At 39.8% G+C, this 17,529-nt stretch overlaps 1 protein-coding gene across 1 annotated transcript in view; it reads right to left on the bottom strand.

Moving 5' to 3' along the window:
* TBXAS1 (thromboxane A synthase 1) overlaps nucleotides 1-17,529 on the bottom strand; it is a gene marked incomplete at its 5' end in the record, with an annotated part of 235,184 nt that overhangs the window by 141,490 nt on the left and 76,165 nt on the right. Inside the window, 1 exon segment of the mRNA XM_079304104.1 lies at nucleotides 3,988-4,040. Within this exon segment, the coding sequence (XP_079160230.1) occupies nucleotides 3,988-4,040 (53 nt within the window).

The raw sequence follows: 17,529 nt of genomic DNA, 5'->3' as shown, positions 1-17,529 counted from the left end.
CTGAGGCTACCAAAATTCCCTATCAGTGTACATGGGTAACAGAGATTATAAAGAACTATAAAACAGTAACAGGAAGCTTTTTTTTTCCTATCATTGCCCAGGTAGGATTTCTTCTAGCTGAAATATTAAAAATCTAAATATAAAATATCTAATCAAAGGAAGTACCACAAGAGAGGTACCAAGTCCATTAGACCCCCTCCCCCCCCCACCAGTGCAAAAGAGGAAATCAAGCAGGATAAGATTTTTTCATAAAACTGAGTTATTTCTTTACACAAGCCTTCAGAAACAAAGATGAGAACGTTTTTCCTGGAATTACTTTTTCCACAGAAAACAAAATAAGGCCAGAAATAGAGGAGTTAAAAAACTTGTGAAATTAAATAGTAAAGACATTGCTTCTTCAGTTAAATTTGGCCCATGATGAAGACATCAGCTGCTCCCTGCAGGAGGAGATCCTGCCCTATCCACCTTAGATTTAGCCCAAGGTATTTGACAGCAGAAGCAAGAAAAAGGTTTTGGGCAAGTTCCACATGCCCAAACCCCAGAAGCATATGTCCCTCTTCCATCCACAAAAGGGGAAAATCCCCAAGCCCCCACAGTGACAAACCAGAGCTTCTACTACAGACATCAGGGTGAGTGTTCAAGTCAAGGCAGAGCAAGAATAGGGTTGGAGCTGCAGCAAGCTATTTCAGATGCAAAACAACATGAAGAAAGAGTGTCATCCCACAAACTGCACTGAATTTTAATCTGTTTTTATACTCTTTGATTATACACAGTGAGGTCTATGCTATGATCTCTTACATTCTTCCCCACATCCAAATGCATTGCTACAGTCAAAGGCAGAATAAGTTCCTTCATCCCAGAGCAATCAGCTGCCCACTTGGGGCTGTGTCATGTTTTCTACAATCACTGGTAGTATGTTGGTGGGCCAAGAATATATTACTTATTTTGGCAGGTTTCTTTTACTCCAAATACGTGCTTACAGTTCTGTAAAGCCATAATGATGCAATTGCAGCAGAGCAGTCAAATGGATATTAAGTGCATATAGAAGGTAAAACTAACTCACTCTAACATTTGTAGAAGTTGCTTTTCTGATTCCATAAAATATGTTGCCCCTTTTTATTTCCCTGTTTGCTTTTATCACCTATTTCCAATCAGTAGCCATTAACCTACAATTGAAATGGAGTAACTGGGTATGGTGGAGATGAAAATAAAGTAACATAGCATTAATATAATCCAAAAAATAAGTGGCATAAATCACTAATTTCCACAGCAAACAGGACTACTCTCCTTCAGAAGTCTTATGTGAATAAGGGAATATTCAAGGCAAATATTAATATGTATTAGCACACTGTTTTCCAAACACAATTACTTTCAACTTCATTTTTGTTATGGAGAAATAGCACACGTCTTTTAGAGGAAGCATTTTTATAGAAGGTACTCCAAATTATAGCTAAATCAAAGATTTCTGCTCTCATGCAAGACCTCTTCAAAAGCCACATCAGTGGATTGGCTCCCCAGTTGAATAGAAATGCTCCATCTCTGCTTTTGCACCAAACCAAAACTGTTTGTTTCTGCCTTGGCCTCCATCTTGGGCCACCTCTGTATGAAAACAAACAGTTTTCACAGCACAAACTCACAACTGATGACTATTTGCATTGTCTGTCTTTATAAAATATCAGTACCATCACCTCTCCTTTGGATTTGCACACGGGAGCGGAGGGGAAAAAAAAGCTTTTGTGACCTACAAAAGCCTTACTTGAAATAATTCTCTCCGACTTGAGGCCTTTTGGAATGGAAGGGATATATTGTTTTGACTTGATTAAAGCTGAAAAGTTGATTTGACATCCTGTTGTCAAGGAAACCAATTCACACACAAAAGAAAACAGTTGTGATGGTATCATTCAGACTATTCAAGTGACCTTAGGAAGAAAAAAAGGCTTCAGTTCCAAAGATTTGTATTCAACTCACTTCACCACTGTAGAAATAAAGATCATTGCTCCTTATGCTTATTGGAAAGCAGTTTTCAATCTGGGAAAAGAAAAATGCCACATCTTCCTCCATCTGCCAGATCCAATACTTTGCTGGGAATAAACACATAAACACACCTACCATTTATTTGCCTGTTTCAAAGAGCCACAGAAAGAATCACACTGAAGACTCACAAGGAAGGAGCAGGAATTTCTTTAATTGACAGGACTGTGATAAATATCCCCTGACACATACCCCACCTATTGAACAGCAGCTTGCAAGCCAGGCTTTGAAACATCCTCCTTCAACTACAAACAGACCTTACCTTGAACACAGCATTGTTTGCATCCAGCTTTGTTTTCCTGGGAGATGTGAAAAAATAACCTTTTTTTTTTTCCTCTGCCAGCCTCCTAGATCCCTCGCAAATTGAGTATTACACGCATGCAATGAAGAAAGTCTACCTGTGCTCACTCTGCCTACCCAGAGAATCCCAAAGAGGCAGAACTATCCTGGCTGACCACTACACCATCATCCAGCTTTGCAGTCTATGCAAGTCTCACAGAGGCTCCACTCCCTAACAGACTGTAAGTAGATTGGAGAAATGAAACTTTCTATCTGCTCACACACTGTAATTATACATCTCTTTCTCCAATGATATAGCCTTGCCTGGCTGAGCGAGCAGACAGATGACTAAATAGCAACTTGTCTCAAATTCAGATTAGGGAAAAAAAAAAAAAAAGGCATGATATTAATAAGGAGGGAAGTATACTGGGAAATAAATGCCAGTGTTCTTATATTATTGTCATTTAAGGGCATCACACCAAAGGTCACAGAGATAATAAGCCTCAGTCGCTTTCCATTTGTTACACAACATACAAATTGCCACAGCATTAATGAATATCTTTTCCCATTCCTGGCCAGCTAAGACACTGTATTGTTTTCCTTCTAGACAAGTACCTAACCCTTGGAATTCATTATTTCCATCACTTCTTGCAGCACTTTGTCCTTAGGGCTGAGCATAAATGCCAGAAGGTGGCTGTGACTAGAACATCAAATGCCTGAGTCTGGCTTCTTTCTGCTAGAGCTTTTTTGCTGGAAGAGCATACAGAGCATACTGGTATCTTTTGTAATCAAATATGTACACACACAGACATTCATATGTGCTTTCTTACAAGTATCTTAAATTCCTTGCAGACCATGAGAAAAAAAAAAATAGACATTTTCATAATTTGTGGTCAGTTAGTGTTTGTAGCATAACTAGTATTTCAATATATAAGTATCAGGCAATCTCGCACTTTGAATATAAATTAACAAATTGCACAATTAGAAATTATATATTGAAACACTAGTTATGCTACAAACACCAACTGACCACAACTATAGAAGATACCATGGGACAACTGCATTTCCACTTTAAATGATGACATCTGGAAAGTAAGGAGTTTGTGGAAGAGAAATGACATTCACAGAAATGTGGAAGGGCTTCCACGAAGGGATATACTGCTTAAACCCTCTTTACTTCTAATAAACTGCTAAGATAGCACAGCTGAGTTATAGAGAGAGGAATGCCTCATTTCTAATCTGTACTTCATTGTATTTTAAGTTTAGGAATTTTGCATAAATACAGATAGCAACAGCTGAACCAAATTCATACTATTTCATAAAGTGAGGATTTTTTAAGATGACAAATTATTATTTCCACTGTTCACTGTAAGTATAAAAAACATGCAGATGAAAAGAGACTATTGAAGACTGGTAGCTTTGTACAGTTCTGAAAAGGACTAAACTTTATGTGCATAATTAAAATAAGAGAGAGGAAAATGAAGTCCAATAGCAAATTCTGAACTAAAATAAGCCAAGAGTATTTGCTGCATGTAATCAAACCACCTCCACCTCTATCCCCCAAACTGAGACACTGCACTCTGCATTTTGATGGACATCTTGTCTTGGTATTTTCTCCTCTCCTACCCAACAAACTCAAAGGGGAAGAGCCAGATCTGATAGCATTGCTAAGCTTACCCACAAACAGGTCCATACTCTGTTATGAGTTTTGTGTGGTTTTCCCAAAAACCCTGGAAGAAAGAAAAATAACAGTATTTTAGAGAAGTGCTTAGCTGAAGCTCTATCCCACACTGTTTCTACCACTCACACAATGCTTTGAACCTTAGCCAGGAGAACCATGGTATTAACTCATAATCTCACATGTCTAATATTGTCCATATGTGACAGAGTCTAAAAATGATGGCTGGAAAAACAAATCCCAATCCCAAAAAATATCTAGACAGCCATGAAACATGTTTTCATCAATGTTCTATGCTCCAAAATTTGTTAACATTTCATGATTTATTATTTTTAAACTAACTTCATCATTTTGGTCCTGACTCAATTTTTTTTAGACACGCAAATGGATGGAAAACTAACAGAGAAATTAATAAGAAGACATGTATACAACTTACTACACAAAAGGGAAGAACAGGAAATATGGCAAGGTCATCTTGCTTTGGTTTTAGTCACATTATTTAAAAAACCCCAAACCTGTCAAGTCAGAGTTTAGCACAAGGCAGTCAGCTGGTACACTCTGCAGAATAGTAAGCAGATTTATTTTTGAGATTTTTAGCATTTTTATTGTCTTTCATTTTCATAATTGATGAAAATTGGTATCCATTTATCTAAATAAACCTGCCACTATACTCAATTGTTAGTGTCTTAAATGAATTCAAATTGATCAGTCTAAAGAAGGTGTGCTAAATATATCCCCAGAACGATACAAAAGTGAACGATAAAAAATCTGCTTTAATGAAACTGCAATATTTGAGGACCGTGCTCCATTGTGTTTGCAACTTTTCTATGGAAAAAGTAACACATTTGATTGCATTAATCTGTGTTTATATTCAAGGAAGACAGACTATCATGATCTATTTGCATTCTTAAGATAAAATTCACTAACAAAGTAGAATACTTATGTCTCATATTGAATCTCTTGTTTGCTGCAACATACCACAAAATATTAGCTAGAACAATACAAACTGCTGTAAATACATCTACTGCTAAGATAAATAAACAAGCCAATATAATGCATGGATGCTTTGAGAATATTTTACCACACTATGCAAAATAAAATCTGGCAACCAAAAGTAGTGATCTAACTTGCCACTCTTGGGTGCTACCTTATTGTCCAAATTAGTAAACACTTGCCACCACCTACAGTTCTCCTCTCACAGAATCCCTCAATTATTTATTTTATTGTTATAGTACTTTTGATTTTCTTTTTTTTAAATCCTGGAGTTGGAATACTTTTATTCTCCATGACAGCATGTCCCCAGTATAAGGCAAGAACTCTAGCTTTTCCTTTAGATACAAAAAACACAGGATGGCATGTGAGAAAACATGCTCAAGATAAAATTATGAAAGAGATGGATTAGATGATGGCCTGAGGAGAATGCATATTGCCTGAAAATAATACATATTCTCCCCTGAAAAATTCTTTACTACTAAGGTAAGCAGAAAAGCCTCATGCATTAGCACACAGAAACTAAGGTGGACAAAGCCTTTGTAATACCACAAATAAAGACAGGTAACTCAAAAGGCTTTTTCCTGCAGACACCGTGGGAAGGGAAAAGACACCGACCTGCACTTTTCCTGCAGATACTCCAGCTGTTGCAGGACTTAGCCTGCAATTGCTATCATTGTTCAGCATGATAAAGGCTGTCTGCTGATGCAAGGGGGGATGCTGGGGTCAGATTCCCCCAGCCTGAGCGCTGTGCCAGCAGAGCAGCCCCGAGCTGCACAAGCACAGCCGGCACTGCTCAGGCAGGGCAGGGGAAGCTCCAGTCCCGTGGGACAATGCCAGGTCAGGTCTGCTCTCCAGATCACTTCCCTCCCAGGCTGATCCTTCTGCAAGGACACCCAGGCTGCAGCCTGAACCCTGCCTGCTCACCTGTGCTTTGGATTGCAGGCATGCACTTAGGTATTGCACTTGCTGTACCCACCGGCTGCATGCCGGTGAGCCAGCAGGATATTAACATTTTCAAGAAGCCTAGGCTTTAAATGATTCAGTGCAAAAGCCAGCTTCTTGGAAGAACTGCTTCTGGCTCACTACAGTAGGGGGGGGTCAGGCAGAGCACATTTCAAATCAGTTCTGTTAACCAGTAACTGGTTTTTCACCTCCAGGACTCCTAAATAATTGCTCTGGCTTAAAATTAACCACACTTAATTTTTTTCCCTAATATGAGAAGTATTAGCCTGCAGGATGGAGGAAGAGAAGGAGATGAAAAGCACTTGGGAAAGACTGAGAAAGCATCCTCAGGAATAGAAGCAGCCTTCATTCTCTACACTCCAGGGCACTTTCTCATGCCAGGCAGCACTGCACACACGTTCTCACCACCACCTGCCTCCACTGCTCACCCCTGGGACCCACTGCTGTCCTGGCAAGAACCTGGTAGCAGGTCTCATGGTGGCAGGCCTGGGAAACACAAGCCAGCAGCACACACAGGACCCCATGGACTGTAGACAAGGCAGAGAGAATGTCTGTGTATCCCTTACTCACTAAGGTACACCTTTCAGCTGGAGGAAGCTGGAGTCATTAAAAGGCCCTGTGTTTGTTCTTGACTGCCAGTTCTGCAGCATCATCCCCCAAATATGGCCTCCAGTAGACAAGCACCCTGAAAACACAATTCTCCTCTCCCCCAAGCCATGTTTGAAGCACAGCAAGCCTCAGAAGTGTTTCTGGTAACTTATTTACACTGGCTGAGTTTAGTTTGCTTCAACCAATTATTGCAGACTTGTCCATGTTTTATAACTGCACATGTACTTAGTATCTATGACATAACAAGCATCTGCTCACAATCAGCTGCTGTTTTACAAGAAAATGGGAGTAGAGACCACCTGTCCTTGCTTCCTTTCCTCATATTTACCCATCGGGTGATCAGCAGTCAAACTCAGAAATGGCACCTGCTGTCTTGTAGCAAGTGGCTTTAGCCTTCCTTAACCAGGAATTTTAAGAAAGGAACATGAAGATTAGGAAAAATAAAAATCAGGGGGGAAATGGAAACATATGGATTCTGGGTTTTTTTGAAAAACAGAAGAAAACAGAAAAGCAAAACAACACCCAGTATTACGGTATGACACCACATGCATGACGAAGAACTGTTGTGCATTCAACACTCAGCAGTAACAATTAAAAGCAGAGTTAGCAATGACATTCCAAGTTTTAAAAAAACACTTAGGTTTTTCTTTGTTTGGAAGCTGCAGAATATGAACTATCATCATCAGAAAATAGTTGGGCTGGGGGACTTGTTGTATGTGGTCCATACAGTGAGGACAGTCCATCATCAAACAGGATAATGCAGGAGTAGGAAAAGCTTTTTCCCCTGAAGAAAGCATGTTTTACAGCATCTGGTATACCATGGAAACAGCAGCTCAAGTGGGCTGACTGCTGCACACCCAGAAGGTTCTTTGTTTACATGGCTGGCGGTTGCCTCCCTGCAGGGAATTTGCATTCTCCCCTTCCTCTGAGTGTGTATCATCAGCTGCATCTGTGGATAAAGCCATTCACAAGGCCAAATCTTGCTATCAGAGATACAGGCACAAACCCCATGGAAGAGAACAAGATTTGGGTCTGCATCAGACAAAGTAAAGTCCGGTCACTGTCAACCATTATTCTTGAGATATTAAATGTTGAAGCTGAAGCTTGAGCTGCATACATGAAAAGGCTGATATTGCTCAAGTATCCCCTCTCATTTTTTTCAGTAGACTCTGCCAGTCCAAGACAGATACTTCAGCAAGTTCCTCCTCATTGCATATTCACCTTGCTAGTTCCTCACAGCAAGGAAAAAATCTGCAGCAATGTCATCTTCCCTCTTTCTGAAAATGGTTGTAGGCAGTAAGCCAAAGTTTTCAAAAGAGGCAGTATTTTAGAGAAGCAATGCATTTTGATTTTGGGGGTGTTTAACATGAGACATATCCAACCTATTCCTTTTAGTTGCTCAGTACCTGCAGATCTCATGGCTGCAAATGGGAAATGACTCCGACTGTATGGAAGATGCTTTGAACATTTCAGCTTACTGCAGGGTTTATGAACTTCACTGTGCTCCCTCAGGGTCATGAGAGAAAATGGTTTGACAAGGGCCACAAAACTGGGATCCAGCAGATGGGCGCTCCTGACAGTAACTCAAAATTTGGACTCTGAAATGGGTCCTAGAGAATGCAATGAGGGTAGCCCTTGAATTTGGTAGTGTACTGAATGTTACAAAAGCTATTGAGCCCTGTGGAGATAGATGTGATGAGCCCATCAACATTCACTGCAAGTGAGAAACATTACCCATGCAAGAACAGCCAAGAGAAAAAGGCTTCTCCTGTTGCTCCCTTCTGAAAAGTATCAGATATTATCTGATGGCAGTCCCTTTATCAGAACAACATGGATTCAGATTTGTGACTCAGAAGCCAAAGATTCCACATCCCATAACTAGTCCCATATATGCTCCACCTTTCTCACCCTACATCAGATTTGATGCTCTGTTTCATTGTGATATTAATAATCACAGCATCATTGTTCAAGTGCACACCTCATATCAAGAGATAAAAAAAATCTATACAGTTATTTATGGTACATAATGACAGCAAATAACATTTATGGATCAGATTTTTTGCATTCAATGGGCTTTTGAATGTCTATTTTTCCTTAGACCACCTGAAAAAGAAAATTGCTAATAACCTAGTACTCAAAATGATTTTTTCTAACACAAGCTAACATTTAATTAAAGTAACCTTGTATCAGTCTGCAACCTTCTTTGAAGGAATGACCCCAGACTGTACATCATCTTCAGTAATAATCCTAGTGAAATCACTAGGATGCCAGCAGACAAGAGGAGTAACACAGCATGAACTTCTAAGCAGCCTGATTCTGAGCTATGTACATAGTTTGTTTCCTTTGATCATTACCATTAATGGTTGTCCTCTGTGTGTAATTTGGTTCAATTTATGTGTGTGTCATTTCAGATTTTAAAAAACACATATAGCCCTTCTAAATTTATTAAAGGCAGCCTTCATACCCTTAATAGTTATTAAGAGAGGTTAGTGTTATGTAATTAAGTTAATCTCATCTGTAAAGGCTAATCAACTGAACACTAATTGAATCTGCATATGAAAATATGGACAATGTGTTCTCATTATACAATTAAAAAAAAAACTACCTGAGCTAAATACCAAACAAATTGTAAGTTTCTTTCCTTCTACCTTTTCAGATATTTAATAAAAATTAAGTGCACAGGTTTATTTCTGTGTGCTGCATTAGACCTTGTTGTCCTTAACAAAGAACTGTTGTCTCACTTCAGAGAAACAGCTTTAGTCCCTCCCTGAAACATGGATATTTCCTCTCTTGCATGAGCTCTTCCTTCCTCTCTGTTTTTACCCTATGCCTTTCATTGCCTTCTTCTGTCACCTCTCCCACTCAGAGAGGACAAACGTTCTTGGGTTCAATTCCTACCACACGAAGAATAAGAAGGCATCCAGATATCACCTTAACCAATTCTATCACCCAAAAGGATTAGATGGCACAAAACAATTCAGTCATGCCCATTCAGCACCCCAGCTTAAAGCCATCTTGGCAGCTTTGGCAGGGCACTACCTTTTTGCCCCCTAAGACCACTTCACCAGTGAAGTACTCACCTCATCCTTCTCTGCCTGGGTGTGTCAGCATCACAAAAGCAAGACATGTTTTGGACTCTTTTCTCAGGTTTGTCTTTTCTTCAGACATTTACTGTTTAAATCAGTCCAGTTTCCAAATGGGAATTATGAAAAGCATGTCATCTTTTCTGGTATTTGCTGTTTCTCCCCATTCACCAGGTTAATGGCTGATTCTAATAGGCTGGTAACTGAAGAGCTGGAGGGAGGGGGAGCCAAGGAAGCAAACACACAGTGGAAAGCCTGACTCCAATAGCATGGAAGATTTCTCAGTGCATGGGACCCTGAGTCCTCAGATTATCCTCACAAAACCCACCACATGTTTCTAGAGCTTGAAAGCACCTGCACTGCCCCTGTGGATGGCTGGATGGAGCAGCTCCAGCCAGTTCACAGTCCCTCAGGTGCCCCATGGCATCCCACTTCATAGCAAAGATTTAATGGAAAGAGAGTCTCAGAAATGGGATACACTCCTTGATGTCTTTCTTTAGGAAAATAACATATTTTCTAAGTGAGGGAACAATGAAAGATGCACATAGATTTCAGTAATGCATTTAGTCTAGTGGCTGGGGAACCACTGTCATACCCAAAAGGATAAAAACCAAAAGACAGTAAACATCAAAGCTGTAGGGAAGTGAGTAGGGACAGAGTAGAAAGAAAAAGTACAGCCAGGAAAGGAAGAAACCCAAGGGTCAGTCCTGGGACAAACCTTGCTCAATGTCTGGAGGACTGAGTTGGGCACAAAAGGGAGCAGAGAGACTGAGGTTGTCATACTAGACCTGAATGACCTGAAGAACCTGAACAACTGCAACAGAGGAGAGTCTTTAGTTAAAAGCAAAGCTTCATGCCCTTAGAGAGATACTATGTTAACTCCAAGAATTTCTGCAGTAGTAGATGATTGCTTGAAAATAAGACAGAGGTGAAAAACCTAGATGGACACATTAACCATAAGGTAAAGATGATGGAAAATGTATGATGGAAAAAGTATGATGGAAACTACAGATGTAGAGTATCTGAGATAGGCTTTCTCTGGAATGCTGCATGTAAATCTGATGAGCTGCCACGTTCAAAAGGAATGAATTAAAAATGGAACAAGTAGAGAAAAGGGTTACAAGGATCTTTGGGGAATAAAAGGCCTGTATTACAAGTCATAATTAGGAGAGTTCATTTTAGCTAACCAAAAGTTCATTCTAGCAGACCAAAGGGAGGAGACATGCTTGCTGTCTAACTGTACTGGGAGGAATCACCAGGGAGAGAAAAATATCTATTTAATATAAAGGTCTATATTACTAAAAGATCAAAGTAGTATAAACTGGCTGTGGATAAATGTTGCTTGAAATTAGATAAAAGTTATTGACTATCAAAGTAGCAAGATTTTGGAAGCCTTTTAGTCAGAACAGTGGGGACAAGAACCTCAAGAAGGGTTTTGAGGCACAGGAGGCAAGACATGGATACCTATAAAAAATTAAGTGCAGGATGAATAACCCAGGTCATCTACACCAGACCCTCAAGGAGATCTACAGTCACTTCTAAAATAAGAGGGACTCTTCTCATGGAAAGGATTTACTACACTTTCACACTTCTAGTTGATTCACCTTAGCTTTTCCAACTCATTCTTGTCTAGATATAGTCTCATATATTAATTTGGCACACTGAAATGAGACTCTCACTTTTTCTTTTGTCTCTTTTTTCAATCTCATTTCACTTAACAAACTTCATTTCCACAACATCTCTGGGCTGTTAAATGCCCATCTGCCACAGGTGGGGAGTTGGAAGTTCACAAAATTAAGCAATTTGCCAAATATCACACAAGAAGTCAACGGTAGAGTCAGAAACAAGCTGAAGGTTTCACAATCCTCCTCCTTGGTAGCTTACAAAAACATTCCTTCTCTGCCACAGAAACACAGACAGTATATGAGAAAGGAAAGGAATATCAACAAATTAGACCTGTTTCTGAGCTTTCAGATATATCACATGCCTAAGGCTTTGAAGAGAGGTATGAGGAAAAGAACCCTATAAGCATGGCTTATTCTAAAATGCTTTAAGTAGAGGGAAGTTTCTTCCTCACCCAACTATTAGCTTAAGATTGAATTGCTCTTATAGTATGCATAGCTACAAATGTAATTAGTCCTAAAATTATCCAGACCCTCAAATTACTCCAGCTGCTGTATTCGACTCTCTGATTATTGCAGTGATGAATTCTCCAGTCTGATTACACTGGCTAGAATAATATTTCTTTTTATCTATTGGAAAGTTACCTGCTGTTAGCTTAGACCTTGTTTATATCCACTGTAGAGATATAATTGCTAACTTACTATTTTTACTAGGACTATTGTCTAGATAACACTTACCCCTGCTAGGCCCTTATTTTACTTCATAGTAAATGTCACAGATGACACCTATTCAGGCTCCTAGACACCTTTGTCCAAAACGGAAAACATGTCATTATGAAGACATGTACAAAGAGAATTACAATTTGCTCAATGTGTGTTCATGAAAGGCTCCATATGAGGTCTTACAGACTCACTGCAGTTTCTGATCCTTTGATAAACATATATTTATAATAAGTCAAGAAACTAGGAAAAAAAAATAGAAAGGAACAATGGATTTATTTTCTTTTTTTAAAAAAAGTATGTAATTTTCACTAAATGTCTTCTGTATTCCTTCCAAACTGAGTGTAATTCTCTCCTACACACTCTCTACTTACATGTAATTCCACTGGATCACTAACCACCTTTGCTGCCTTGATATTACTACATCCTCAAATTACAACAGGAAAACAGAGAATTACAGTGCTCTCTATAGGAGGGAGTTGATTATACAATAGAGGACCACCAAAATGTGGATTTTCACTGTGAGCTCAATGTCTCAGATAGATTAGCAAAAGCATTCAGCACATCTCACCACAGTGAATGAACTTTATTAGTTTCCTTTGCTGGCCTTCTTTCAGAGAAGCAAAAAAGTCATTGCATAATTTGAAGAAATGGAAAAAACTCCTTCTAGGACATACAGACGTGGTAGCTAAGTCTAAGAAAAACCAAGATTTGGGAGCACTCTGATGACACAGCATCATCTCCATGAGCAAAAAAGTGGCATTAAAAGAAATGAAAGTTCACTTCTTTCCCAAGAAAGGGAGTCAGGGACTCTTTCCTCCAAGAAGTTTTTCCACTTTTGAAGTGTGTCCCCTTCCTTCTCAGACCTATCAACAGCAGATGCCTTCAGACCATGAAAGTGTCATTTGAAAGTATAAAATATATTAATCAAACCCCTTGTGAAAAAGTCTGTCTTGGGTGCCAGAGAGTGCAAAACAGACTTTGAAATAAGCACTGGAAAAATTACACATCTATGTGCAAATCTCACACCTTCACCTACAGAATCAGGATGACAATGATTAAGCTTTCCTTTCTGATGCAAACTCTGGGTCATCTCATACTGCTGACTAGTGCCTAAGTGGGTTTCAAGAAAACATCTATAGAACACAGGATTACTCATTCAGTGGGTGATATCTTGGCCTCCTCAGAGATATTCCCTTTGTACAGTTCTAGGGGTCTCTGCTATTGTTTATAAACTGGTTATAAAATCCATGCCACTTAATTTTCTGTGACCCCCATGTTTAAAACTATGAAAGGTACACTTAAGACAACCAAGCAAAAGAACTTAAGTTAATCACAAATTCAGCTCTCATATTTTGATCTTTTATTGTGATGATGCTAAGACACAAAACAATATCCAAACCATAGCACTAGACAGCACGCAGAGTACAGAATCGAGGGAAGAGACTTGGAAAGATCATTACACATGACAGACATTAATCATGCCACTTAATGCATTACTGAAAGATACCAGGACTATTTCTGTATTTTAACATGGCCAGACAAGCTAAGCTTCCTCTTGTCTAATTCCCACCTTGTATGGATGCAGCTCTCAAGCATGAAAAGAGAAAAATGTCCCCATAGATTGTACTGGTCTCTGATGGAGAGCAGAGCATGCTGCTATCTGCAGCATGGACAGGCCAGGCATAGGCACAACCAGTCCCTTTTGCTCCCATCTATCACATGGCACCTCTGTAAAAGGCACAGGGTTAAGGGCAGACACATCAGCTTGACACACACAAGGCTTGAGGCGAGCCCATACATTGAGCAGGGCAGGAGGGGGAATGTGTCTGCAGAGCAGCATCTTCAGCCTAGCCATGGGAACAAACATCCCCAGCACTTCATCCTGCTCCCAGAGCAGCACACCACCAGGCAGGACAGACCTACCCCAAAGCACTGTGGAAAGAGACATGCTGTAAGATCCTGTGCAAAATTTTATAGCTTTGGGAATATGACAAGCTGTAGCCCCAACAGCCACATTACAGCAGGCAGTTTGACTCTACCTATTTTAAAATAACTGTTCCAGCGAAATCTCCTTGTTTTCATAAGGTAAGTTTTGAAGTTAAACACTGTTTAAGACCAAAGCTACCCATGTGGCAGCTGGTAGGATCTGATCACAAAAAAAAAAAAAAAAAAAAAAAAAAAGAAACACTAGAAAGCCAAATCAGGTCTCCCTGGAAAGGGATTAGGAAGAGGCAGACAGAAACATACAGTGCCAATCCCTGTGTGGGCTGGAGAGAGGATTGCAGAGAGCATCAGGAGCTGAGATAGCACAAGGAAACTAAACAGGAGACTGCAGTGGAATGAGAATTTGGGAGCTCTAGCAATCAGTAAGATCACTGGCTAGCATAGGATGTGTCAAGCACAGTCAGAATTTCAACTGTGACAATTTCATAGATAGAAGAACTTGGGTTTGGAGGTGAAGATTGAACTGGCTCCTGTCAGCCATTCATTTCTGTTTCTAGATCATCACTCAGGGCTGGATTCTGCAGCAACACCAGAAAAAAAAAAAAAAAAGAAAAAAAAAAAAACTACCTTGTCAAGCCATCTGGGTTTGCTTCTTTTTTAAATGAATGCTGCTACACACCTGCAAATACCGGATATTTTCCAGAGGAACCAGTGCATTTAGCTGTCCTTTCATAACTGAATTCATCTGCACATGGGAAAGGAGAAAGGTGATTGGCACCCTCATTCAGTATAGCATTTATGCAGGCCTAGATGTTTTGGCATAAGGCACAAAGTCAAGAGCAACCACTGCTCCTCCCTCTCCCTGTGAATAAACCGCATCCGTAAGAGAGTGTGCCACTGATGGAAAGCAACCTCTGCTGGGGATATCAAACCACCTTTCCTACACATCCTCCCTGTAAAGCAACCACCTGGAGGGACTGGAGAGGAAAACAGCACAATCAAGCTCCCAGTGAAGACATCTCTGATAGAAAACTGTCAGCACTCTTTCACTATCCTGCTTTTCTTATGTGCATAACACACCTGTACAGAGCAGAGCACTTGCACATTCTCAGGTCAAAGAGGGGAAGTTATTTTAGGTGGTGCTTTCAAAGCAGGGGCTTTCTTCTGAAGGCTCTCAAAGAAAAGGGTATCCCTGTTTGGTAAACAGTAAGAAAACAAATTATGGGATGTTTGAATGACTAAACCTCTCCAGAAATGAGAATCAAAACAAAAATGCACAGTTAGGAGAGGTGCTAAAAGTTTAATCTGTCTGACATCAGTGTTTGTCCTACAGCAAAAAGCCTGGAGGAGTAAACCCTAGACAACATTCATGCCCTTGGAAGGAAAGGGGCAATCCCACCATACCACTGGGAATAGTGTGGGGCACTATAAGACAGCCATGGGAAAGCTCCTGCCAGTGCAAGATTTAACAGCGGTGCTACCTGATCTCTAAACCCAGCCCTGGATCAACACAAAATACTGGCATGAAGGAGAAAGAACTCCAGATCTACTGCCAGGACCCCAAAGACCTTTCATAGACACAGGATGGTTTACCTGTTTAAACTTCATGGATTAAATGGGGAGGTTTTAACAATTGTGCTGGTTTTGGCTAGAGTAGAGTGATTTTTCTTCACAGTGACTAGAATAGGGCTATGTTTTGGATTTGTGCTGAACACAGGGTTGATAATATAGAGATGTTTTTGTTGTTACTGAGCAGAGTTTACACTCTAAAAATTTGGCTTCTTCATTATGGATTTGTGTTAATGCCTCTTTTAAACTCAAGATTTAAATTACAGGGTTGACGTGGAAGTAAAGAGCGAGACTCAGATGAAGAGGGTATATATCAGTCCTCTGACTCTCCTGCCAAAATTTCAGGCTAAAAATGTTATACATATACCTCCTTACTTATATGTAGGAAAAGTATCTCTATATATTCATAACAACCTCAGGTTATTATTTATATGACAACGTAGGATGCACAAGAGAACCAGGTCCCCTAAAATACAGGCAAATATCTCAGCTCCTGCAGAAAAAGTCAGTCCTAGATGATGATGGATTAAATTCAATTAAAGGAACAGATACGATTCACTGTCTTTAGAGCAGGGTTCCTCTCTCCCACAAATTCTTAACAGAGTAGAGCTGGACATTTAGTTTTGTTACACGCCAAAATCTTTGTGCCTTTTAAAGAAAGAGGCAGGAAAAGGAATGTTAACGATCTCTTTTTACAGTAGCCAGTTGTCAGGGGGGGTGGGAGAAAACAAGCCACACGGAAAACAATTGCCAATTTGTGGTCTTGACCATTTAAAACTGGATCCCAAAATAGTCTGCTGAATTGTTTCACCCGGAGCAAAATTACCCATGAATACATATGCATGCACACAAAAACAACATCTCTTGACGCAGTGCTGATGGTGACTGCAGTCAAGGAAGAAGCGTTATTGCATTCCACATTGTGAAAAGACCACAACGCAGTAATTATTCTGAAAGGTTTTCACAAAGCACAATTATTAAGCTAACATTATCCTATTATTGTTTGTTGCTATGGAGATAATATAATCAATATCTTTTCTGGATTGATTTTTTTAATACTACTAGCACATTGCCCAATACAGCAAGATTTAACTCAATGCATTAACTGATTTTAGTTTATGATTGGCAAAGTCTTGAGGCAATAGATTGCAATCCATCTCATGCCTATTATTCTATCAAGACACTTAATGTCAAAACCTCTGCTGCAGAAGCAAGTTTACTTGTTGAAAATGAGAAAAAGGATTACAAATCTGTCTGAAGAGATGCAATCTTTTAAGCATGAATTTAACACTTATTTCTATTTTTCCTAAACCAAATGAAAATTACCAAACCGACTACAAAAGTAGTAGAAGAGCAAGTTGGGTTTGAACTCTCAACTTAAGGTACTTATTTGTTCCAGTGGAGATGTTTTGAGGCATTAGCCTCCTACATGTAACTTAAGTTTTTCCTGCAGCAACAGGGACTCTGGGAAGGTGGCATTAATTGTGGTACTGTGCCAGAGCCCACTGGGCACAGACACAGTCCACAGCCTTTGTCACAACCTCTTCCTGCAAAAGCTCAGGAATCACTGGCTACCTGCTCCCATGCCCAGTGAACACAAAAGGCACTTTGCTCTTGGTCTCAGTGGGTGGTGAAGCAAAACTGTTACTGCCACAGCCCTCAGTTTCCTTGCCCATAAAACTACAACCACACTGCCTTTCTCTCAAGTCTCCCTGTGCAGATGACAAATTTTCAACATACTAAGGGAACATTCCTCTGTTAGGACAGTGGTTAAGTCTGCACAAACTCAAGTCTCAAACCTTTGCAAGGCACTAATATAATATATTTAGAAGCTTCATTTCTGACACTGTTGTTCCAGTCTGTCACCTCACCTATCAAAAGGTGGTCTCATCATTGTGAAATATCCTAAAGCCTTTTAACACATATTTGCTATAATTGTTCAGAGAATGATTTTATTATGTTTTCCCCTCCCATATGGCCATACTGTGACAAATTAACTTTTCATCTTTTTGTCACAGAATATCTTGGGTTGAAA

This window comes from Erithacus rubecula, assembly GCF_903797595.1.
Source record: "Erithacus rubecula genome assembly, chromosome: 4".
NCBI classification, from domain to species: Eukaryota; Metazoa; Chordata; class Aves; order Passeriformes; family Muscicapidae; genus Erithacus; species Erithacus rubecula.
The sequence above is the reverse complement of the archived record's forward strand: the minus strand, read 5'-3'. Positions and strand labels throughout refer to the sequence as shown.